The sequence below is a fragment of the Octopus sinensis genome, linkage group LG2 (assembly GCF_006345805.1).
Source record: "Octopus sinensis linkage group LG2, ASM634580v1, whole genome shotgun sequence".
NCBI lineage: Eukaryota > Metazoa > Mollusca > Cephalopoda > Octopoda > Octopodidae > Octopus > Octopus sinensis.
This window is the reverse complement of record NC_042998.1, coordinates 146,621,011-146,648,515: the sequence shown is the minus strand read 5'-3', so window position 1 is coordinate 146,648,515 and position 27,505 is coordinate 146,621,011. Positions and strand designations below refer to the sequence as shown.

At 33.6% G+C, this 27,505-nt stretch overlaps 1 protein-coding gene across 1 annotated transcript in view; it reads left to right on the top strand.

Moving 5' to 3' along the window:
- LOC115232434 (diacylglycerol lipase-alpha) overlaps positions 1–27,505 on the top strand; it is a 241,456-nt gene that overhangs the window by 147,606 nt on the left and 66,345 nt on the right. Inside the window, exons 5-9 of the mRNA XM_029802306.2 lie at positions 5,966–6,050; positions 19,663–19,797; positions 21,538–21,740; positions 24,153–24,297; positions 25,096–25,179. Coding sequence (XP_029658166.1) covers positions 5,966–6,050; positions 19,663–19,797; positions 21,538–21,740; positions 24,153–24,297; positions 25,096–25,179 — 652 coding nt within the window. The remainder of the gene's footprint in view (positions 1–5,965; positions 6,051–19,662; positions 19,798–21,537; positions 21,741–24,152; positions 24,298–25,095; positions 25,180–27,505) is intronic.

Here is a 27,505-nt window from a genome sequence, read left to right as displayed (position 1 = left end):
TTCAATAAAACAGTGGCCCACAATGTGTTTGCAGTGCCAGTACTCATACCAACATTTGGGCTGCTTGACTGGATGCTTGATGAGATCCAAGCCATTGATGTGAAAATCTGAATAATACTAACAAGCACTCATAATTTCCACATAAACGGTGTAGACAGCCTCTACCTAAAATGTAAACAAAATGGCAGAGGCTTAACATCAATCCAAAATGCCTTTGAATATCGCATCATATCCCTTCGGTAACATCTTTTTACCACCAAGCATCGAAGTGCATCCCTTGACCAAGTTTGCATGCATGAAGCTGATAACATCATAAGACTTGGAAGGCAGCTCCTTGAGCAACACTCTTTGTCTGATAACCTAGAATACATGACTAAAGAAGTCGCACAACTCTACTGCAACATATTATCAGATGAAAGGATGAGCCTGTATGAGCCGAAGACTATGCATGGATATGTTAATAGAAAGCTCTGTGATGATAGTGACATCGATCATCAAAGCAGTTTATTATGGACAAATACTCAGATTATTACCTCCCACTTTGAAGAGTATGCGTTTGCAATCTAGGAACAGGAAATATCAACCAAGTACCTGATGTACAAAAGGGAATGAGATGCAGGAAAAGCTGTAAAATGTGACAACTGATGTAAACTTTGTGGAGTTCACACTGAAGATATCACCCACATCATAAGCAGCTGTCCAAAGATGTCATGACTCTATTATCTACCAATGAGACATGACGTTGTAGCTAGGACACTCTATAAGGAAATCCATTGGAAGAATAATCCCGAGGACAAAGAAACAAAATCCTACAATATGGTAGAAGCCATAGCCACTCATAATGAAAAGGAATACTGATGGAATGTACCAATGAAGACCTCAATAAAATGTAAGCACAACAGACCTGATATAATGATTTGGGATAGAGAAGAGAAACTGTGTACAGTTGTAGAAATTAGCTACCCAGTGGATGTTTACATAAAGCTGAAGATCAGTAAAAAAGAGAACACCTATGCTGAACTATTGAGAAATCTACAGCTACTCTCTCTAGATTACAAGTTCTGGTTTATACCTGTAATTATTGAGGCCCTGGGACATGTAACTATCTATCTATCCGCTCAGTTGAAGTCGACTCTCGGTCACTTGTTGGATCAGTGTCCTCCAGTCAGTTCTATCCTGGGCCGCTTCTTTCAGATTGGCTATGTCCATTCTGGTATCCCTCTTGATGGTGTCAAGCCAGCGGGTTCTTGGTCGGCCTCTTCCTCTCTTGCCACTGACCATTCCGAGCATGATGTCCTTCTCCAGGGATTTCCTCCGCATAATTTGACCGAAATATGCCAATCTATGCTTGGTGATCCTAGCTTCTAGCGACATTTTGAGCCTGATCTGCTTAAGAACTTCTCCATTGGTGAGCCTCGCTGTCCATGGAATCCGTAAAAATCCTTTAAAAAAACCCGTAAAAGAATATGTAACACACTGCCTAAATACAATCTTGAGAAATTAGGCTTCTCAAAACCAGAAAGGAGAAAGCTAATTCAAGGTTACAGATCCAATCCATCACTGGAACTGTAAAAATCTGTAAAACTTTCCAAAAGTTTATCATTTAAATATATATGAGCATGTCTAGATATGCAACTCTATACATGAGAATACATACATAAAACACACAAATCTGCACATACATACATCCATACATACATACATGCGTACGTACGTACATACATACATACGTGCGTATGTACGTACATACATAGATGCGTACGTATGTACATACATAGATGCGTACGTACGTACATACATACATACATAGATGCATATGTATGTACAGAGATACATACATAGATGCGTACGTACGTACATACATACATACATGCATGCATGCATGCTTACCTGCCTGCCTACCTACCTACCTTCCCTGTTGTTGATGCTGAAATTCCAATGAAGGAACCTTGGATCTAGGTTAGAAACTGGTTCTTTCTCTATTAGCAAGAAACCTTGGAATAAACTGAATAATGACCATATATACACAGAAATACATATATCTATGCATACATAAATGTTTGCACATGTGTATTAGTATATGTACATATGTATATATATTATAACTTTGAAACCATAAAAAAATTAATTTCTGTAACATCATCCAAAGTTAAGGGTAATAACTGCAGTAAAATTAATACATATTAATTAGTTTCACATCATTTAAATATCACCAGAAAGAAAGACTATTATCTTGTGTTAACCAGTGCTTATTTTCAATGCAAACAGTTAGTCTTGATCAGAAAGAAGGAAAACAAGACAGAAAAGTATGTAATTAATACAATTAACACAAAATTAACAAATACAATCAATAAACTACAATGTAGTCATGCATACATTTTTTTTTTAAGACTTGAATTGTGTGGTTAGCAATTGAAAGTAATTAGCCTTTCATTACTTCACTATCAATTTTCAAAGAACTTATTTTCCCAAACATTCTTCACTGATTTAATGAAGGTCATTTATATAATCAAGTTCCTGTGATCAATGTAAATTAAGACTTAATAATCACCTCCTTAATACACATAGACACAATAGGGCTTGTGTGGAACTTTGTTTGCAAAATCTCCAAATCCATTACCCCCACATCATTGTTGGCATCAACATTGGCAGTGTCATTATTGTTGGAGTTTTCTGTTATTGTGTGATGACCTTGACTTGATTTTTCTGGCTAAATACCCTTCTTAATGCCAACCAATTATTTATTTGTTTATTTGTTAGGCCTAGAGAAAGGGTTAATGCTTACGATCTTCAGTGGTCTCTGATAGAGAGGGAGAGAGCTTGCAAAGTTTGGTGAGTACAGGTGTTAGCACTGAGGCATAGTGTCTGAGGGCAATGAAAAGGACTTTGTTAGAGTTAGTGACCTCATTGGTTTGAAGTAACTGGAGGTATTTGGCTCATGTGTGTATGGTTATGAGCCTTGTGGAGTGGAATAGGGTAGATCTGGAGAAGATTTACATAGTATGTTCGTGTGTGGAGTTGGATCCAAAGGAGGCAGTAAAGAATGTGAGAGTATTGTTTAAATAACTTTCATGATTAGACAAGAAAATAAAGATTCCACAATGTTGGTGAAGATCTTTTTAGCAAAGAATCAAAAGTATTTGCTGCAGTTTTGGAAGTGAGAAAGCTTGAGGGTTGTGTGACAAACAGACACATCCATTGTGGTTTAGATGATGTCCTCTAAGGAGTTGCAGTAATATGTAAGAGCCATACAGGAGTGGGTGCTTTCCTTTAAGCATTATGGACTTTAGTTTATCATTTGAAGTGCTGAAACCATCTATGAGTGAGCCACTTGAGAGACTTGAGATAGTGAAGTTTTGTTGTGTATGAGACATGGAGGGATATGCCTAATAGAATGGTTTCTGCTTCTGACAGATCAGAGGTGAAGCACATGACTTACCAAGGATTGTTATCACAGAACTGGTGAGGCCAGCTGATTTGAGGTGTCAAAGGGTATGAAAGATCAGGTAGTGATAATAAAGCAGTGAGTGGTTCACATTTTATGGATTAGAATTTTTTTTGTTGCTGTTTGGTTTTATGTTTATTTTTCTATGTTACCATGGATTAGATACTTACATAATTCAGATATAAACAAATGTTTTAGTGCTAGATGCTCTTAGTGTGTCTTTCAACTGTGAAGAGAATATGTTATCTACTTAACAGCTTTGTTGATAAATACAGAAAATACAAGTGGCAGGATCTGAAGCAGTGGAACTTTTATCCTATTACATTCGGTACTCAGCAACCACACCTCATCCAACTTAAACATCATTTAATATAAGCTCATTATATTTACATTTGCTCCAAATATTTAATGAACAATAATCCATGTGCATCAACATTGCTAAAATCATAAACCAATTAAGCGTATCTTCTTAAAAACTGTAACGTATTTTATTATATGATTGCAATATACTTATATTGTGAATGTAGATTGGCTAACTGAACATGAATATTGTCTTCAGTTAAGGATCTTCTAACATTTCCCTTGTGGGGAAGATGATAAATGACTGAGATGACTAGCAAGATAAGACTCCCTTTTTTTGTGCAATTTTGGTAAAACCACCATTAAAAAACAGGTAGTAGTGATAAACCTACATCTACTGCCTCCCTATCTTTGATACCCACTCATCTCTCTAACACTCCTCTCCCCTTGTTCCACTCACCCTCTGCTATATTCATTGTATTATTCTGCTAATATAACCAAGTATGGTAGTATGTGATACAATATTTTTTTTGTATTGCCAGTTATCCTCTCTCCTAAACCAATTGACAGCCATTCAGTCACTCTTATCATTACCCATTTCTATTGCTATTACTAATCATTACTTTCTCTCTTCCCTCCCTCTCTTACTGTGTTTCTATCATAATACACTGGCTTCCTTCATACACCTGTCCTCTTTCTTCTGTCATCACACTCTTTTCTCTTCACCTTATCAGATTTATTACTTTGAAAAAATAAATACATCATAAAGAAGTGAAGATTTCTCTAGTCTTAAGAGATATGAGGTAACCTCACTTGCTCTGGTTCCACAATAAAATACAATTTCTGAAATGGTTAATGAATCAGTGTAGATCACATAATATTGATAGGACTCTAGAGTCTTATAAGGATATGGTACCCTTGTAAGTGCTTGTACTGTGAGAAAATGTGGCCAGTACACTTTGTAAAATGGTTGATGGTAGAAAGGGCATCCAGCCATAAAAACTATACCAAAGCAGACATTAAAGCATGTTAAAGTCATGCATATACACATACACACACTTTCTCTTTCTCCCTCCCTCTCTCTCTCTCTCTCTCTTTCTCTCCTCTCTCTCTCTCTCTCTCTCTCACACACACACACACACACACACACATGCAACAGTAAAAATATGCAAATTTTTCTATGAATATGTTTACCTAATGCAAGTAACTATCCTAACAAGCAATTAATATTCTGTTTCTACAGAAACTAAAGAAACAGAATTTATGAAATACCTGGAATTAAATATACATCCACAAGTTTTTTTATTTTGTTCACTTAGATATTTCAATCTTTTTCCTACTTCCAAGTAAATTATTTGCTTTTGAAGAAATTTTACAATTCAGTTTATTCCTCATCTATTTTTACATCCACCATACAAATCTGTGTTTTGTGAAAATGTATAAATAAATATAAGACCATGTAAGGTAGAATTGATTACAGTATTCCCCTTACTGTGCATCATAATGAAATTATTAAAAAAATTCTCTAATATTTTCATTGAATATATACAAATAGCATTTTTATTTATAAAACATTTGGTACATATCAAGTCAGATTTCATTTTTTAATGACTTCCTGTTATAATGCTCTTTACCACATGCATTTTTGTGTATGTACGTATGTGTATGTTTAATGTAGATGCACTAATACTCATCATATTACCATAGAAGGTTGGAGCTCAAATATTCATTCAACTCATGCAAGCATGAAAAAGAAGAAAAAAAATATATAAAAATGAACTAATGAACACACACACATGTACACGTGTGTGTGTGAATGTATGCATTCTGAACTTCACATAGAAAAGTACTTAGCGGCAAACAGCAATGTTTGTTGACATTTCTGTCAACAAATCATCTGCTAAGTCTGCACTTTTGGAAAAACAGGTATGGATTAGCAACAAGTCGGGTATCAAGCTGTAGAACTATACCTCAATAATATGCATTCATTTAACTGTTGCTGGTGTAAACCAATCACATGAACAAGAGTGGTTGTGTGTGAGTTCTTATATACACATAAATCCGTCCATATATATATCATCATCATTTATATAATGTTCATGTTTTGTGCTGGCATGAGTTGAACATACATGTGTTTGTGAATCCATATTTAGTAGCTTGCCAAAATTAGTCTAAAATTTTGAACCCTTAAAACAGTTTCACTTCTTGCTTTAATTTCAGAAAAGCTTTGAGAGCTTATGAAGAAAAATGGGACCGAAGATTTCACCTGTTATGTTGTTGTATAGAACGGAGAGGTCGAAATCAGGTAAGGCACAATTTAGTTTCTTAATGGATGTCTGAGACATTTTTCATTCACAGTTTATACTCCTATAATTTCAGTTTAACCCTTTAGCATTTAAACCAACAATATCTGGTCCAAATTATCTACCTGTTTTATGTTCAAACTGATCATGTCCAGCTTCTCGTACCTATCCTACAATGTCATTGTAAAATTAAACAATAACATCATTGCAATCTCAAAACTATGAGATAATGCATGATTTATTCAAAACAATGTGAATAAACAAGCATCATACTTGATAGAAAAATGTGAATGCTAAAGGGTTAAATCATATAACTTCTATGAAGCTTTATATAATTCATATGGAAAGTTTATATAAAGCACAGGCATGACTGTGTGGGTAAGAAGCTTACTTCCAAACCATGTGGTCTTGGGCCCAGTTCCACCATGCAACACCTTGAGCAAATATCTTCTACCATAGCCTGAGGTTGACCAAAGCCTTGTGAGTAGATTTGGTCAACAGAAATTGAAAGAAACCCATTGTGTGTGTGTGTGTGTGCACATGTGAGGGTGTATTTGTCTCTAGCCATCACTTGACAACCACTGTTGGTTTGTTTACATCCCTGTACCTCGGGAGTTTGGTGAAAGTGACCAATAGAATAAGTACCAACTTAAAAAAAATAGGACTGAAGTCAATTTGTTTAACTAAACCCCTAAAGGCAGTGCAGCAATATGGTGATAGTCTAAGGTGGCAAGCTGACAGAAATGTTAGCAGGTCAGGCAAAATGCTTTGTGGTATTTCGTCCGCTGCTACGTTCTGAGTTCAAATTCTGCTGAGGTCGACTTAGCCTTTCATCCTTTTGGGGGTCGATAAATTAAGTACCAGTTATGCACTGGGGTTGATGTAATCGACTTAATCCATTTGTCTGTCCTTGTTTGTCCCCTCTATGTTTAGCCCCATGTGGGCAATAAAGAAATAAGAAACATTAGCACACTGAGTGAAATACTTAGCTGTATTTCATTTGTCTTTACATTCTGAGTTCAAATTCCACCCAGGTCAACTTTGCTTTTCATCCTTTTGGGGTTGATAAATTAAGTACTAGTTGCATACTGGGGTTGATCTAATTGACTGGCTCCTTCCCCAAAAATTTCGGGTCTTGTGCCTAGAATAGAAAAGAATATGGTGGTATTCTAATGACAGAAACAAATAAAGATAAAGTTTGCAATATTAATTATGTAAAGCCTAAATCATATAAATATGCAACTTGATTTAACGTAGATGGCTTTCAAAACTGTTATTTAAAGATTAACTCATTTTTATTACCATATTTAATTAGGATAGGCACAGTATGGCCAAATGGTTAAGAAGTTTACTTTGCAAGCAGAAGGTCTCTGGTGCAATTCCACTGTGTAGCATCTTGAGCAATTGTCATTTTCCATAGCCTTTAGTCATCCCATACCTTTTGACTTAAATTAGGTTGATGGAAACTGCAGAGAAACCTGCTGAGTGGATTGTAACTGTAATTAAAAAAAAGGTACCCTTTTCTCTAGACTGTACAATGCTTATCCAGTGGAAACTAATACTGGCATTTATTAATCAAAATGATCCCAAAAAATGGCTCTAGACCACAAAGTTTTTAATTAAATTTGTTCCATAACTATTGATTTGTGCTCCACTTATGGAAATACATTACTCAGTGAATGTCAATCTGCAAAGTGTGAAAAAAGTAACTCTCTAGTTTCATACAGTTGAGTGGTTTACTGTAGGAAAGGCAACTTATTGCAAAATTATCTTATTTAGAATATTCATAAAGAGAGGTCTAACTCTATTTTTAAAAAACCCTCCCACCCATGCTAACAAAGAAAAAACAAAAATCTTTATCAAAAATGATGATAACAATAATAATAATAATCCTTATTTTGGCTCAAGGCAAGCAATTTTGAGGGATGGGAAAGTTGATTGCATCAACTCAATGCTTGACTGGCACTTATTTTAATACCCCAAAAAGTTGAAAGGCAAAGTCAACCTTGACAGAATTTGAATTCTGAACATAAAGATAAATGAAATGCCCATAAGCATTTTTGTCCAGTGTGATAACAATTCTACCAGCTTGCCACCATCAATAATAATAATAATAATTTCAAATTTTGGTACAGGGCCAGCAGTTTCAGGAGAGAGGTTAAGTCAATTGCATCAACCCCAATGCTCAATTGGTGCTTATATTGACCTCCAAAAGGAGGGAAGGCTAATTCAACCTCAGTGGAATTTAATGTCCTTAAGTATTTTGTCTGGCATGCTAATGATTCTGCCAGCTCACCACCTTCAATAATGATGATGTAGATAATAATAATAATAATAATAATAATAATAATAATAATAATAATAACAATAATAATAATAAAATGGTAGAATTTGAACCTAAAACTATAAGCAAGTTAAAAATAATCTAGTTAACTTTTCACATGGCCAGGAAATGTATCCCATCATTCTTTGTTGATATTTTGTGGTGAATATATGAAACTGCTAAAATCATTGCATCTATTGAAAACACCATGTCTAGAAAATATGTTTGTTCTGTGGTTAAACATGCTACTCTGTCTGTGTAGATACAAAAACAAAATGTGATTAGCTGAGTCAGAGATTTTAATCTCTATGACAAAAAGAGATGAATAAAGAAAAAAGAGGATTTATGATGATTAAAATAAAACTATGTAAATTACTTGTTATTTGTATAATGTATGTGTAAAATATATAAATAGAAGCTTTAAAATATACAACAGACAATGTATTTGTAAAAATGCAAGATGATGTGGACGTGTCATAAAAAAGAAAACAAATAAATTTAGAAAGCCTTCAGCTGTACATTATAGAAATAATACAAAAATTGCATATGTTATAATTCTAATGAAAAAAAATGAAGCTTCAAAAATATGCAGACTAAATTGCTATGAAAGAGCGATGTTTGCTTTTTTTTTCCTCTATGCAAATGCTTTTATTTAATAAATACAAATATTTTTTTCTTCCTAGTACATTATAAAATAAATAGACTAAAATTTCTTCTCAGCTTTCTCAATGAATTAGGCATGTAACATAAAGAATGACTATAAAATTCAGCCATTAGATAATTGCTTACTGTATTGTATTTGAAACAGGGTAGTATACTAGTTCAGTCCTTTTGATACCAACCTGCCTGAAACTGCCCTTGATTCAATGGGTTCGTCAAGCTTACTAACAAGAGACTTAGGATATCTTTTTGTTTACTGTTACAGATTCAGTTTTATTTCACTTGTTTTCAGATTTAGCATACCAGTTTTTCACTTTTCAAATTTGGCATACTGATTTACTTTTATATGCTTATTCTGAAAATGAAATTCATTTTTGCCATAAATTAGTAAATTAAAAGATAATAGTTTTCAAAGTTTGCAAATTTTGGGGAAATTTTTGCCAATTAAAAGCCACCATTATACACATGACTACAAATCTCACACTGATGTCTGTTTCCATAGTAATAAGCAAAGCTGTAGTCTGCCATATTTTTATACGTGAATGTAACACTTTCACCACCATAATCACCACCACAAGATGGGACTCACATGCAACAAGTCAAAAGCACATAGACCTGTCCAAAACAAAGGAATAAACAACACTGTGGGACTCACCATTCTGTGGTTGACTCATTATTTGCAAGTTTCTGTGGTGCAGGAGATACGAAAATTGTAATTTGTTTGATAAACTCCTAGAGTGTATCTCAAACTTTTGTTTTTGAATTTTTAATTTGTTTACATGAACTTTTACAGTATATCTCACAGTTTGTTTTTATATTTTTCGCAAAAAAATTTTGTCAAAGATTTTTTCCTTTTTTTAACTCATTAAAACTTTATAATGTTTTGCTTTCATTTTGTGGCTATCAGTCAGCTATCACATCACACAGAAAATGCATAGCTTCCACTGCCTGTTTTCTGATTAGCTAAAACTTATCAAACTTTGGACCACTGGATCATTTTATAAAGTTTTTTTTTTTTTTTTTTGAAATATATGAATCCCAAATTCAGATTCAACATGAAAAATTACATCAATATACAAACTTTAAAATTTCCAATTCTATGACTGCAACCAAAAAGATCTGACTTAGGTCTAGACCATGAATGACATGATTGAATAACATCTGTAATCTCAGTTGGCGATGCTTAGAAATCCGACCAGAAAGTTTAATGAGGTTGCTTCTGACAGATACCTCCATGGCAGAGGTAACTGAGGACTCTACTCTCACAGCCCAGGTGAAGAAGATGGATGGATGCATGGACAATGTTGGATTTACCCAAATCAATATATAAATAAGGAATATAGTTAACTGGGGTAAAAAATATAATCAGTATTTATGTTTTCAACCCCAGTAAAAGAGCGATCAACATGGGCTAACTTGTCTTTCCAACTCATGTCTCCAATACCATTTAATTTATCTAGTTAGTTTATTGTCCCTATACTGTCTGTTCCAGTTCAACTACTTGATATCAATAATAGATAATGATAAAAAGAAAATCAATGATCTAGATACAAAAACAAGCAGCCTATATACTATAGATGGAGATGAAAGAAAATTTTGTGTAAGAATATTATATATAAATTAGATTAGTATTAGGAAGAGAAATATCTACAGAAGAAAAATATAAATGAAGTAGATATTATTATAACTAGCTTCTGCTTTGGTTTAAACTAAGACATTGGATATTGTATTAAGGAACATAGACAGGGACTCAAAGGAATTTATTCACAGGATTTAGAATACACCATCCTAATGTTGATGTACACAAGATATATTTAACATCCTTTCTAAAAATAAATAACTATAATAAAATAATTATGGTTGAAATAAGAAAATATGAAGTAGAAAATGATAGTAGATTTGAAAAATTTAATTTGGGATGAACAAAAATATTTTCTGAAATAAATATACGTTTAGATACTTCATTGAGAATTGAAATATACAAGCAGCTGGGGATAAGAGTAACACAAACTAAAACAGAAAAAGGACAAGACAAAAAACACAGCACAATAATAATAAGTCACAGGGGTATAGATGAGGGGGACATCACAAGGATTGTCAACAATTTGTGAGTGCATGGGGTGGGGTTACATAAAAGATGAGGGGAGGGAAAGGGGAAAAGCTGTGAAATGAAATAAAGGTGTGATAACATAAACAATGCAGTCATCCTGATACAGGAAAAGCTCTAATTAGGACCATTCAAGGAGACCCACATATCCAGGATTACCCTAACCAGCTAAGGCATGAGTCCTCACACAGTTATTGTTCTCCAGTCTACAAGTGCATACTTAGAGCAGGACCAGTCACCCTAACCATTTTTGCAACAGTCACCCACCTTTTCACAAATTCACTAGGTGGCTAGCACTTCCACTTGCAAAAGAAAGTGAGGGTGGAAAGGGAACTTAGAAAAGTCGATGAGAGCTTGACTGAAGCAGGTGTCTTTCCTCAATCCTTTCCGTCTCATCCACCACATGACCTCTTTCATCATAGCAACTAGACAAAGGAACACTACCTGCCCTGCTTTGTTAAGGTGGGTGGTGGGAAGATCCTCACAATAGATTCAGTTTACATGTCAAATTCATCCGACATGTGACAACAGCTGTTCGACATACCTTGGACACTGCACAAGTGCATACCAAATGGTTTCATTACTTTGCATGCCTCTCAGACAGTCCTATCTGACTGTGCTTCTGTACTTGTAAAGTTTATCTCAAACTGGCAGCACTCCTTTGAAGCATTGCCAGGCCAAAGATTCTTAGAAATTATTTATGGTAATGTTTCCCTGAGAATGTCATTGCTCTTGCTCAATACTTGATGGTTATATACTGCTAATGTAGAACTTTCACCAACCACATTGCCCAGCCAGTAGAAGGTAGTGAGCACTGGATGACATTCCAAAAAGAATTACTGGAGAAACTTCCTTATAAAATTTGGTCCTACTACTGAAGCAAGAAAACCAGATATAATTACAGAGGACAAAAAGAACAAATAGTGTAAGGTCATAAACTTTGCATTATCATTTGATAATAGAGACCAAAGAAATTGAGAAATATCAGGACCTAACCTAAGAGAGATGAAGAGACTAAGATAACAATTATTCCTGTGGTAATTGGTGCTCTTGGCACAGCACCCAAACTGCTACATAAGAGACTGAAGGATATAGGAATTGAGATTCACATTGTTGACTTGCAGAAAAGTGTAATCCTGTATTCTGCAAGAATCTTAAGAAAGATTCCTGTGATTTGAGGAGACCTGTTGTCACAAAACCTCAAGATCCTTGCTAACTGATAAAGCATGTTAGGAAAATACTAATAACGGTTTCAAATTTTGGCACAAGGCCTGTAGTTTTCAAGGGAGTGGGTTAGTCAATACTACTGACCCCAGCACTGGACTGGTAATTTATTTTATCAACCCCAGGAAGATGAAAAATAAACTTGACCTTGGAGGGATTATTTAAAGTTAAAACGTATTTCACATATTGTATCTTCCATGATACATAAATTTTTTCTGTTGCTAAAAGATAAGAATATTTATAATAACTGCATTCAGCTGAATCAGCTAATTTATTTTTAAATTGTATTCTGGAAAAAATCGGATTATTTCTTTATTTTCCACTAAATTATTGTTTAGAAAATGAATACAGCAAAAGTATTAGCATGTATTTATAATAATGGGTTAATTACATATTAATCTCTCTTTATATATATATTTACACACAAATATAATGCATATAAATACTATATTTTGATTAATACACTCTGAGTATAAACCATTTAATTATACCTAACATCATGCCATTAACTATAAAAATTTCAAGTGGTATGAATTAATCATATTCTAATATTTCTATCTCCACTAAATTTAATTGATGTATTGGGTTGTCCGGAAAGTTCATGCTGATTTTAAAAAGGTCAATAAATACTTGTCATTACATTTTTAACCAACCAAATATGAACCATTTTGTTGCACAATATGTCTCCATCTTTTCTTTAACTTGAAAATACCCTCTTCCCAGAATTGAAGTGGTTTCATGGCAAAGAATTCATCAAGGTATCTTTTTACGTCATCCAAGGAATTGAAATTTTTACCATTAAACTATTCTGCAGAGACCTGAATAAGTGGAAATCCGAAGGAGCAATATCTGGTGAATATGGAGGGAGGAGTAACACATCCCAGCTGAGCTGCAGCAATTTTTGTCTGGTTCCCAAAGAAACATGCAGTCTTGCATTATCATGTTGGAAAACAACACCCTTCCTGTTGGCCAATTCTGGATGTTTGTCTTGAATTGCTGCTTTTAACTCGTCCAGTTGTGTGCAGTATTTCTTAGAATTAATTGTCTGGTTACTTGGGAGAAGCTCATAGTACAGAATTCCTTTCCAATCCCACCAGACACAAAGCAAGACTTTTTTAGGGTGAAGACCCGTTTTTGGGGTGGCTAAGGGTGGCTCATGTCATGTACTCCAGGATCGCTTTCTCTGAACATTTCAGTAGATAATCCATTTCTCATCAGCTGTCACATTTTGCTTGTGTTTTCATACCATTTATAAAGTGAATCACAGATGGAAATGCGATCCAAAAGGTTCTTCTCACTCAACTCATGTGGTACCCAAATATCATAGCGATTTGTGTACCGAAGCTTTACCAGGTGCTCATAAACAACGGATTTTGATAGGTTGAGGCTTTCTGCCAATTCTCAGGTTGTAATGTGGGTTATTCTCAATTAATGACTTGATTTGGTCATCATCTGTAGTGGATGGTCTGCCTGATCACTCTTTATCAATAAGGCTACAATCTCCAGCTCAGAACCACTTCCGTACAGTTCTTTCGGATAAAGAAACATCACCGTAAACTGTGCATATTTCATTGGTTGCTTGTGAGGCATTTTTCCCTTTACGGAAAAAGAATAACATCAAGTGCCGAAAATGAACTTTCTTATCTTCCATTTTAAAGGGTTACAGAATTAACACAGGTTATAGGAACATAAACCTTCTTCTACGAAAAGATAGCTTAAACTGTGCTCTAAATGGAAGTGTAGTCAAATTTTATGGACTCAGCTATGTTCTAAAATAAGTCAAAAGGTAAGCTACTATAAATCGGCACAAACTTTCCAGACAACCCAATATTTTCTGGTCATCTTTATGGACCATACTTCTGTAATATCTTTGGATTAAGGTTTTAACACTTCTATTTACAGTGGCACAATCCAGTCAGAATGGCATATGGGCGTAATGTCATTTCTCCTAGGATAGTTTAAACCTTTAGCATTTAAACCAGTCATGTCTGACCCAAATATTCTATCTATCTTTTGTGCAAACTGGCCAGATCCAGCCTCTGACATCTTCCTTATAATATCGTTCTAAAAATATATAATCACCTCATCAATATCTTGAGGCTATAAGATAATGCATGATTAATTCAAAACAATGTTTAGAAATAAACAATTACATTTGACAGTAATTTGAATACTAAAAGGTTAAACATCTATATATTAACAATGACATCCATGAAATATAGGACATAACTTTAACTTAACACTTACTAACAAATATTACTGGGGTTTTTTATCATGACTGGATTATATGGATAAATATCTTGTTGATGATGGATACATGAATATTAGAAACATTTTTGTATGTTTTTAGAGGAGGTGGACATTTATATTTTCTTTTTAACATGTATAAATTTGGTTTTCATATGTACATATGTACACAAGATATTGATTAGTAAAATAATGTACAAGGAACACTTGTTAAATCATATTCCAATAAAGGAGATATAAGGATAAACCTGACAAAATCTGAATTAAGTGAGTGACTTAGCCACCATACACAACTTCTGTAGGGGCATACATTTTGACTTTACTAGGTGAGAGCTATAGATTCTCCAAAAATGGTAAAATCATAAATATTAGTAATATATTATCCTGGATAGAAAACAAAATGCTATTTGTCCTGTTCACTGTTATGAAATATTCTTAACAGATGAGATAGTGGGAGAGTGACTAAAATAAGGACTAAAGACAAGTTGCATTTTAAGAGTACACACCCTTGTTTATTATTTGCTTTGACTCCACTTTCTAAGAAATATATCCTTTCTTTCTTGTACTCCTCACCCCCTCTTAACTAACTAGCCTCTTTGCTTACTTTTCAATTTACCCCTCTTCAACTTTTTTTCTATATTCAGCTTCTTAATTATATAAGACTTAATCTTTCATATTCATACTCTTTCATACTTCCCTCTTAGAATCACAAGGATTTTCTGAGGAGAGTTTGTATATATACAAACTCTCACTGAAAACTTAATAACTGTAACTGATTTTTCATATGATAAACTAGTTCTTGCTTAACTATCATGATATAATCTGTTTTAAATCTAGTAAAGCACAATAAAAAACAAAGGTTAAGTCATATTGAAGGAATCTAAAGTTAGTAAGTTTATAATATGAGGTTCAGCATAATAGTACATTTGCCACCATGCACAACTTCTGTTACTCAGCAATTTTCATTAATATTTTAATGATTGATATCTCTCAGCTTTGTATTTCACATCATAGGCTCAAGGAAGACTAATAATCTAAAGAAGAAGCATATGACCATAAATGGTGCTTCAGTGGTGAGAGTTTATAAAGAGTCTGATGTTATAAAGCAATCAATTTTGGAACAGTTGATTAATCTCCTCCCCTTAAAATTATTGGCCTTGGACCAAAATTATCATTATTGTTGTTGTTGTTGTCGGCGGCGTCATTAATATTATTATTTAAGGTGGTGAACTAGCAGAACCATTAGTACAGCAGGCAAAATGCTTATTGGTATTTTGTCCATCTTTACATTCTGGGTTCATTCTTTTATGGTCTTTGCCTTTCATTCTTTTATGGTCAATAAATTAAGTACTGGTGAAACACTGGGGTCGATGTAATCGACTAGTTCACTTCCACCAAATTTCAGGCCTTGTGCTTTTAGTTGAAAGGATTATTATTATTATTATTATTATTATTATTATTATTCAGGTGGCGAGCTGCTAGAATTGTTACCATACTGTACAAAATGCTCAGTGACATTTTGACCATTTGGAGTTCAAATGCTAGTGAGGTTGGCTTTGCCTTTCATTATTTCAGAGTTGATAAAATAAGTACCAGTTGAGCACTGAGATCAATATATATATATAAACAACTAACCTGCTCTCACAAAACTTCAGGCCTTGTGCCTATAGTAGAAAGAATTCTTATTATCATTATTATTATTAAGGCAGTGTGCTGGCAGAATCATTAGCACACTGGGAAAAATGCTTTGTGACATTTCATTTTACATTCTGAGTTCAAATTCCGTCAAGGTCGACTTTGACTTTCATCCTTTCAAAGCTGATAAAATAATTATCAGTTGGTCACTTGGGTTGATGTAATCAACTAGCCCCCGCCCAACAGATTTTGTGCCTGAAGGATTATTATTATTATAAAGGTAGTGAGCTGGCAGAGTCATAACTGCACTGAACAAAATACTTTGCAACATTCTTCCGGCTTTACATTCTAAGTTCAAATTCCGCTGAGGTCAACTTTGCCTTTCGTTTTTTCAGTTTGATGAAATAAGTACCAGTTGAGTATTGGGACTGATGTAATTGACTAGCCTCTCCACCAAAACTTCAAGTCTTGTACCTATAGTTGAAAGGATTATCATCAACATCATCATCGTCATCATTATTATTAAAAATATTTCTACTTTAAACTCAACTTTCAGAGAGAACCTGAATAAATATGAATCTTTAATACAAAATATCTTTTCAGGAAAAAGCAAAATTAGATATACATGGATATGATATACAGCATGCTTTATTTTCTGTAGTAAACATTAGTATTACAGTTCTATATTTAAGAGATGAGGAATTATGTACATTATTTACATTTGACGGATATTTGTCCTCATCTGGTTTGTTGTTAACACATTTTGGCTGATATACCCTCCAACCTTCATTAGGTTTCTTGGGGAAATTTCGAACCTGGGTTCTCATTCCTAAGGTATTCTTCAATGTTATTGTTATTATTATTATTATTCAGGTCACTGCCACCCACAGGCATATGATGTAGTGGTTAAGAGCGCAGACTACTAACTCCAAGATTCAAAGTTTGATTTCAAGCAGTGACCTGGATAATAATAATAATAATAATAATAACATTGAAAAATACCTTAGGAATGAGAACACAGGTTCAAAATTTCCCCCACGACACCTGATGAAGGCTGGAGGGTATATCAACCAAAACATTGTGTTAACAACAAACAAGATGAGGACAAATATCCATCAAATGTAAATAATGTAAATAATGAACATTAGTATTGTTTATAACATGTGACAGAATTAGAGAATATTTAATTTTATTACATTATTGCATGCTTCTCTGAAAAATCTTCTGAAATGCTTACATTATTGGGAATTGAATCTAAATAAGATTTTACTATTTTAAAACACCTTAACTTAGTTATGCTAAAACAGATTTCAATTATTGGTACTTTTCAATAAAATGAATATCAACTCTATGCAGATGTTGATGGAATACTATCAAGACATTGTGTCTGCTCAAATTAACAAAGAATAATAGATACAAAAGAAATGTTTAGCAACATGTATCATGAAAACTTTCCAGCTAAATTAGGATCAATTCAAATTATGCTCTATATTACCTGATTTTTTAGGGGAATTTTTTTCTTTGTTCTAATATTTATTTCCTTATTGCTCATAGGGGGCTAAACAGAGGGGACAAACAAGGGCAGACAGAGGGATTAAGTCAATTACATCGACCCTGTAAGGATGAAAGGCAAAGTCGACCTCGATGGAATTTCAACTCAGAACATAATGGCAGATGAAATACTGCTAAGCATTTTGCCCAGCATGCTAACAATTCTGCCAGCTCACCAACTTTAATATTACTGTCATAGATACTATTCAATATGTTTGATTTGTGTTGCACCAAACTGCTCCTTTTTACATCCAGTGCAATTACACCATTATTTCTATACCATTTATGTGTTCATAAGTTCTATTTTATCATCATCATCATCATTTAACGTCCATATTCCATGCTGGCATGTGTTGGACAGTTTGATGAGATCTAATGAATCCAAGGACTGCATAGTGCTCCAATGTCTGCTTTGGCATGGTTTCTACTGAATGCCCTTTCTAATGTCAACCACTTTACAGTATGTATAGGGTGCTTTTTAAAACCACCAGCACCTGAGAGGTTGCCATGCAGTTTGCAAAACTATGAAATTGGAAATGTACATGTGTGTGTGGGTCTTTATGCTTGGAGATGAGGGGCTAAAGTATGAGAGAAGGGGGAACAAGCAGAGCAGATTCTGGTTGTAGAGGAGCTAAATAATGGTGATGCAATGTCTAAGTGGCTCCTCAAGGTATGAGTTGAGTTGGAATAAAGGAATTAGATATATACTTGGGTGGGGGTGGGGTTCCCAGAGTTTTATGGGAAGCAATATGATGTTTAAAAAATTTATTTTCCTTATATAAGAAACTTTATGAAACAAATTCCTGATAATTATACATCAATTTCAAGCCATGATTAACAGTAGCATTGTTAATCAAATGACAATATTTCTAATTTGTAATTTGTGCCATGTAAAAAGCACCCATATTGGCACAATTTAGAAGGCACACATAAAAAGAACTCAGTGCACTCTGTAAAGTGGCTGGTGTTAGGAAGGGCATCCAGCCATAGAAACCATGCCAAAACAGACGACAGGAGGCTGGTGCAGCCCTCCGGTTTGTCAACTCCTATCAAATCATCCAATCCATGCCAGCATGGAAGACGGACATTAAATGTTGATGATGATTTTATTACTTGTCATTGGAAAAAGAGTAACAGTTACAAACATTTGTAGGGCCACTGTGATTAATGGGAGAAAAGGAAATATGATTTATGGATTGTTACAGCACACTAGAGTACCTCCACATCAAAATATCATGATATATCTTTAATTACAGTTCTGGTCTGAATGTTTATAACTAAATAGACAAGGGACTCCATTAAATGTACCCAAAATCCTGACAGTATGTTAAAACAAGTGATAGATTAAGTCTACTTCTCAGGTTGCAGCAATACTACTACGGAGTGTGACAGAAAAACCTCCCACATAAACATTTGGCAACATGTAAAATGTGGGAGGGTTTTTTTTTGCCACACCTGTATAATATATTCAACTGATGTCTGAGTGTAAATGTTGTGCATGTGTGAATGTATAATTCTGTATGATTCTTACAAAGGAATGTTTGATTTTTTTAAAGAATAAAACTGTAATTTTGTTAAGAAAGTTTATCTTTATTTTACTAAGATAAATGATTCCATGTTTACACATATCTGCTATATCTGATAGAAGTTGTGTGGCTACATTACCACATTTCAAACATATAATACATTTCCTCCAAATTTATTGATGTTTAATTTCAATTAAGATCATTAAATCAACTGATACAAGATGTTATTCTTCATCATTAAATTCCATCATACCAACTACCTCATCTATTTCAGCTGCATTTATTAGATTTATAAATCGTTTATCATCTAATCTTATTGTTTTTTTTCCTACTTTTTTCAGAACTCCATATCTGAAGTTGCCCAACTCTTCACTGAATTCTTCCGAGAGCTTGATGTAGTTCCCTCTGATGTGGTTGCTGGCTTACTTTTATTAAGACGTTATCAAAAGCTCCAAATGCGAAGTCATGTTGCTAACGTATGTGCTCTAAGCTCATCTTTTGAAATCAATCTTGTATTTTTTTTTTGTATGTCTATTCAATAATATTCACTTATTTTAAATATTTTGATACCAATTAACATAATTGTTTTAGTTATAATTTATAAATTAGAAAAAAAAACTGTGTTTTTGTCCTGTGTTTTTCCCTTAAAGTGTGACCCTGTGAGATGCAACAATTCTGTAGAAAGTCTCCCCTAATTTTCACTTGACAATTCAAATTGCCAACTTAACAATTCAAAGCTTCTTCAACGAGGTTAAAGAAGTCTAAATGCTGAAAAAGTCTTACAAGACCCAAACATGTTCAGAGTTGTCTCCTACTCTTACAAGAACAAATAAAATAGCATTAGTCATTGATTGATAATATTCCTGTTTTTTCCCTGCATAATTTCTTTTTTCTAAGTTGCTTTCTAATGCTTCTTGCATTAAATATAACATTAACTTGTCCACAAAGTTTAAGCTTACATCATAGTAACTATCCCTTACAGACAAGCTACTTTCCCAGATTACTTAGTAATTACTTAATAATAATTTATTCAGTTACCAAACTGAAACTAACTTTGCTTAACTAGTCATTTTTGAGGGTAAAGTTTAACTCTTAAAGTCTTATGCTGCAAATACCCACAACAGTTGTCAAATTCTACACCATATATAACTGCTGTTGTAACAGTATTGTTGTTTGGGGTCAAAAACTGAAAGAAACAAAATTTACTCTCATTTTAGAAGAGTTTCCTGTCAAAGATATTCTGTTTGCCCTGTGTGCATTTTTCATGGTTTATCGGGTGAATTTTGCTGAGTTTTTATTCATTTGAATTTTGAGCATAATGGCAGTTAGATTTTTGAGCATAATGGCAGTTAGTGGTGCTATTTATTAATGATTTATTTATCATAATTTATTAATGGTTTAATTTGAGAAGGAGATCTTGATCTTGGTTAAATTAATTTAAGTGATATTTAAGTATCACCAACAATCTAAGTGATATCAAGATTTATTGATTGTGAGCAGTAGAATTATCATGTAGTTGATATTGCATTGATGCTTTTGTTAGTTAATGGTAAGGAATGATAAAAACAAAAACATTAACTTACTGATATATTTTAAAGGTAAACTCTCTGCATACTAGGGGGTTCACATGGAGAGCATAATTATTGTTTTAAGTCTAAATGATACTAATTTGTTGCGTTTTACAAAACTTTTAAATGGAGGAGATGAGAATATATCTTAAAATTCTTTTTCTAATGGGAGTTGCACAGCTCCTAAGTTACAGAGACTAGCTGGAGTACAAATTCAGCTCTGAGTTATGAAATCAATGCCTGGGAACCAATATTTCATAAAAACTTATGTGTAATCAACTTAGCTGTTTTCAGCCTATTTGGGTAGGTGAAAGTGTCATGACAACAGGTTAAAATCAACAACAGATAAAAGGCACATTCAAAATGTACACCAATAATAATTTTCAATTAGCTTTCATGCAATATTAATATTTTTATGATTTTTATATTGGACTGACTGCATTTCACACAAAACCTTTAATTTCTAGCATGATTGAAATATTTATATAGGGAAAGCATTACAGGTCTTTAAGAGTTAAATATCTCTATTTCAAATATATTAATATTAAATGCCATACATAACAACAATAAATTATAAGGATATTAAAAATAAAGTCTATTGTGAAAATAATTTTTCAATTAACATTCTGTTTGACTTGCTCTTTTCAGAAAACCAATGATATTTACCAATATTTATCAGGAGCAGCAATTACTCCTAAGACCCACTTTCTCCAATTAAATGACCCTGATGTTATGGAGGAGTACAAACTAATTATCCATTATATGGAATATGCATTGGCTGCCTATGGTTGGCCTGCTTATATGATGATGAACAATGCCACTGGATTATGTAGTCTCGTACCTTATTTGTCGTAAGTTATAATTTGTATTACCATTTCACTGTCTTAATCACTATTAAATATTGACTTCTTTTATCTTATTTAAAATCATTGGATTGTGGCCATGCTGGGGTACTACCTTGAAAGGTTTTTGCTGAACAAATTGACTCCAGTGCTTATTTTTTAAGTCTGGTACTTATTCTGTTGGTCTCTTTTGCTAAGCCACAAAGTTATGGGAATGTAAACAAACCAACACAACTTGTCGTGCTGTGGTTGGGAGACAGTCAGACAAACACACACACACAATGCACACTCATGCATACACACACACACGTGCACTCACACACACATGATGAACTTCCTCACATTTTTCACTAACAAGGCATTGGTCAGACTGGGGCTGTAGTAGAAGACACTTACCCAAGGTTCCACACAGTGAAACTTAATCCAAAACTACATAATTGCAAAGTGAGCTTCTTAACCACACAAACAACCATACGGAACAAAATGAAATGTTGTGACGTTTATTCTTTTTCCACTAACATTAATGAAGCAACATGGAATAGCTGCAACTAGGATTTGAAATCTGATTTGGTTGATGAGATGTATTTTTATTATCTCCATTCTACTAATAATCAAGTGAGATAAACAGTTATTGAACCACATTTATAATTAAGTCACTCTTGTTCTCTCTCTCTCTCTCTCTCTCTCTCTCTCTCTCTCTCTCTCTCTCTCTCTCTCTCTCGCCTCTCTTTTGTCTTCCCACTTCATATATATTTTTCTTTACCCACTTAATTCAATTGAAGTCCATGCAGTTTGGATTGCTATGAATATGTGTTTACATTAAGAATTAAGTATGTGAACAATCTTATTAGCTACATATTAATTAATGTTTACATAGATGAATGCTTTGATGAATGGCCTGTTTGCTCAAATGTCTTTGCTGCAATAAAACTGAGTGTATTTATATACGAATTCTACATTAACATTTTAATTTAATTGTGTTAGAACTAAAAGCGCTTTATTTATATTTATGAACTTACATATAATGCATGACTGCTTCACATATTTGTTTACCCTAAGACATCCTTAAACAAGGTTCCCTATTCTGTACTAAGATATAAGATAGTCATAAGTCTAAGGATATTGAATGTTGGTGTCCAACATTTACCATTACCAATCCACCTAAGACCATCCCTGGTTCTATATAATCTGTGTTTTAGAATGATCCAAACTGAAATCTTCCAGCAAAATTCCATGTAAATTTTTGTTCCAAACACCATTTCAATGATTATATTGTTTTGTTTTTAAATTTTTTATTATTCACAAAATTAATTGAAACAAAGTCTGATTAGTATATCAACATGTACATCTCCATTACTACACTGTCTTATGATGCCATGTAAATAATTCACATAATTTCAACATCTATAAATGTATATCATAAAAACAATAACTGGAAAGAATAATAGAAAATATATATATACATGGCGTTAGGAAGGGCATCCAGCTGTAGAAACAGTGCCAGATCTGACTGGCCTGGTGCAGCCTTCGGGCTCCCCAGACCCCAGTTGAACCGTCCAACCCATGCTAGCATGGAAAGCGGACGTTAAATGATGATGATGATGATGATGATATCAAAAGCAATATAATATAAAACAAGAAGAAACAAACTGTTTATTTCTGAATGGCCAATTTTATCTTACTTCATGATATCCATTGAACTTCTTGAAAGCTTCTAAGTAACCATTATAAAAACTACTAATATACTACTATGCTAATAAGATAAATATTGCATATTCATATAATCATCTCCATTTCATTCTTCAGCAGTCCCTTTACATCCTCTGCAGCCATTGCCTCTGTTTTATTATACAGCATCACACCATTTTTTTCTTGCCAATTAATAGCTGTCATATGAATCAAGGGAGAAAAAGCGCCCTGCTTTGTTTCTAATAGAACACGTAGTTCTTAGAACTATTACCATCATCTCTTATAACAGCAGCCATAATGATCTACCTTTAATGTTAGTTATGTCAATTAAATAACCATAACTTATTTGTTAATTCTATTGAGCCAGTTAAGCAACTCATAATCTTCAAAGTAAAACTGCATGTGCTGTTATCTACTTAACAGCATCTGAAATGTGTAAGTGGCTGGATGTGGATGTGTACTATTTCAAGAAAATGCAAAGTTAAATCATTAGATAATATCATTTGCTTACTAATTAAGAATCATTAATCTTAATTGTATCTAATTTCATTTAACTTTATCAGTTTTGTACAAAACACCTTTATTCATATCAATTCCATATAAATGTAAAAAGGAACATTGTTTTGTCTTATACATGTCCTCATGTAAATGCACAGATACACACACAGCATATATAAACATATACACATGAATACTTATTCATACATATTCTATCTTATTGTCTGATTTTAGTTGTTGCTGTTGTAAAAGTTGTGTAAAACACCAAACTTACTCTACTGTTGTTGAAGATAACTGTTGTGAATGTAATTTTGCTGCTATGAAGAAACTCAGTGGCCTCTCAGATACTGACATCATATATGTCACATATCACGTAGATGTAAGTTGAGTTGATTAAAACCCTACTTCTCTGCTTAAAAATATTTCCCGTCATTTTTTTCTCATCCTCCTGTATTGCTTTTTCAAAGTCTTGTAATTCATTCAGTTGTCAAGTAAGTCAAGATTATTGGCATTAAATGTTAAATTTCAAATATTCTCCTGAAAAGATTTGTAGATATTCTCTAGTTGATTAGGAAAATAGATTGGGTACATATTCTCTTAGCAGAGATCAACAAATCATAAAACAGTCCATCAGGAAACTCTCCAACCTCTTTTTTCTACACATCAAATGCATAGAAGGAATGTGTTTACATTCTTACAGATCAGTATCACAGCCAAAGCTTTATATTTAAATTTATTTCAGTACTTCCGATATATATTGTAATGTTTATAAAAAATATATTATTTACTTAATGGCATGCTATCTAAAGCACAAATTTTCAAGATATCTACCATATTAAAGTAACTTTATATAACAGCTAAATACTCCAAACCATTAATTGGGGTAAGAGTTTGGGTGCATATTCTCTGAGGAGATATCAACAAATCATAAAGCAATCCATCAGGAGACTTACCCCACCTATCTTTTCTGCACATCAAATGCACAGAAACAATGTATTTACATTTTTATATAGTTTGTTATCACAGCTAAGACTTTATAATATTTAATAGTTTTTAAATAATTATTGTTAACTAAAATGAGTTCTAGATTTTATAACTCATTTCTTCTTGTAAATTTTAAAAAGTCCTCTGGGCTTTTTTTAAAGATATTTTTTTCTAAGTAATTTCTGTTTTCTAGATTGGAAAAACACCATTTTATGTTGCTGTTGATCATAAACAGAAGAAAGTAATTGTTTGTGTGAGAGGAACATTATCTTTACAGGTAAGCTGCTTTTATATTTGTTGCTGCTGTTGCCCAACTTTTCTCTCAAAGGAGGGGGAAATTGGGCAATATTAGTGCTGTTAATATTAATTTTTGAAAAATAGTAGTGAATTGACAGAGTAGTAATAGACCAGAGTTCAAATCATGCTACAGTTGATTTTCATTTTTATCTCTCTGGAGGTTGATAACCTAAGTACCAGTTGTGTACTAGGATTAATTCAATCCACTATACTGTGCTCACCATAAATTTCTGACTGTGAATTGATGTAAGAAATGAGTAAGTTTGATGTGTTAATGTTCAGTTGTTAGGGATAAGCCACAGACAAAATAAACATCACCAGCAGATTTTATTTCATTTTAGACCTTGGCTGTAATTGCAAATTTATGATCTTCAGATAAGAATAGATGAATAAACTACATTGTGGTGGAAGAACCATTTTATAACACAAACAAAGCTTTAAATTGATACTTATTTCTTGAGATGTCAAAATTTTTGTTCCACTACTGTGATCTGGTCACTGACACAATTCCACTGATATGCATTGGAACTGTGTCTGCAACAAGACCCTGGTAGTACAACAAAATGATGATGACGCCTCATGAAATCAAAACAAATTCAAAGTTAAGATGTGAGTAGCCATATAACCTCTCTACAGCAAGAAACATATTCTGCTCTGGCCCCTTCTCTCATACCTAACCCCTCCTCTCCTAGCATGAGCCTTGTAAGACTATGAACTTCTCTCGGGGCTCATAGTCTTTCGAGTTCCATGGTGACCTGACTAGTGCTGGCAGCATGAAAAATGCTCTCAGTACACTGTAAAGTGGTTGGTGTTGGGATAGGCATCCAGCCATAGTAACAATGCCAAAGCAGACAGTTGTGTATGATGTAGTACTTGGACCCACCAGATCCTATCAAATCATTTAACCCATGCCAGTGTGGAACAAGTACATTAAAGGATGATGTGGGCTATTAAATGGTTAGAATGACTCACAATATAGTTGTTTTAGTTTCAACTCAAGCTCTCAGATCAAGCCATTTGCCCGACATGTACAACTCTGAAATATTCTGAATGTTATATTATCAAAGAAAGAGGAAAACCCCAGTTCTTTTCCAGACCTTTGCAAACTTGGAGGTCAGAGTAGTAAGTGCTAAACTTGAACATGTTGATATTTAAGTTGAAACTTGTATAAAAAATGCGAGTAGAGGTTTCCAAGTAGCTACTGTTCATGGAAGAAAGGATTGAACAACATTTAGTTTGTGGTTTGAGAAGTGAAACAGTGGTGAACTCATTGAATGAATTAATTTTACTAATTCAGAATATTAGAAATAATTGTTATAGTAGTAAAGGAGACAGGGAAAAGAAATAGTACACCTTTGGAACTAGTAAGCTGGTGTGTTAGTTTTTTGCCAATCTACCTGATGTAATTTTATATGCTGTGTAGAATATTTGTGAGTGCATCTGCTGTAGCACTGTTCCATAAATGTGAGCAATTCTCTTATGTGGGTTGCTTTTGAGCTTCGTGGAATGTTTGTAACTGATCCAGAATAAGATATTTTTCTGACCCTGAAGAGAACTAGTTTTAACAGTATTATATATGTGAAATCATTGTCAGAGCTTTTAAGGCCTAAATCTTTTACTGTGTAATGTTAGATGAGGTAACATGATAACCTATGAGATTGCAGTGTCATAGCTTCATTATAGAGTAGAACTTCAAAATATTTGCTTATCAAATGAGTGTAAATGTGATGTGAGATATGTTGATTGCATGTACAGGACACTTGTGTGAAATAATGAGGTTGATAGGAGGAAGGATTGACAGCATTATCTGCATTGATCATGGATTAGTTACAGGCATTCCACAAAGCTCAAAAGCAACCCACATAAGAGAACTGCTCACATTTATGGAGCAGTGTTGCTATTGATGCACTCACAAATGTTCAATACTGCATATAAAATTCCATCAAGCAGATTGGCAAAAAACTCACACACCAACCTACTAGTCCCAAAGATCTACTGTTTCTTCTCTCTGTCTTTTCTACCACTCTTACGATAATTTCTACTGTTCTGAATTAGTTAAATTAATTTATTCATCTTCACCACTCTGTGTACCTCTTCATGTTTTTCACACAAACTTCAACTTATGATTAGAAGTGAGAGCAAGGAAATCATTAATATAATATAAAGGAGTGAGAGAGACATAACCAGAGTTTATAAGTAAATAAATAGTGAATTTTAGTTTTTTGCTGGCTCGAGTAAAGTTTACAAAAGACTAATTATGGAATTAAATAATAATCTCGATCATTGTGTTTATATGTTTATTGGCA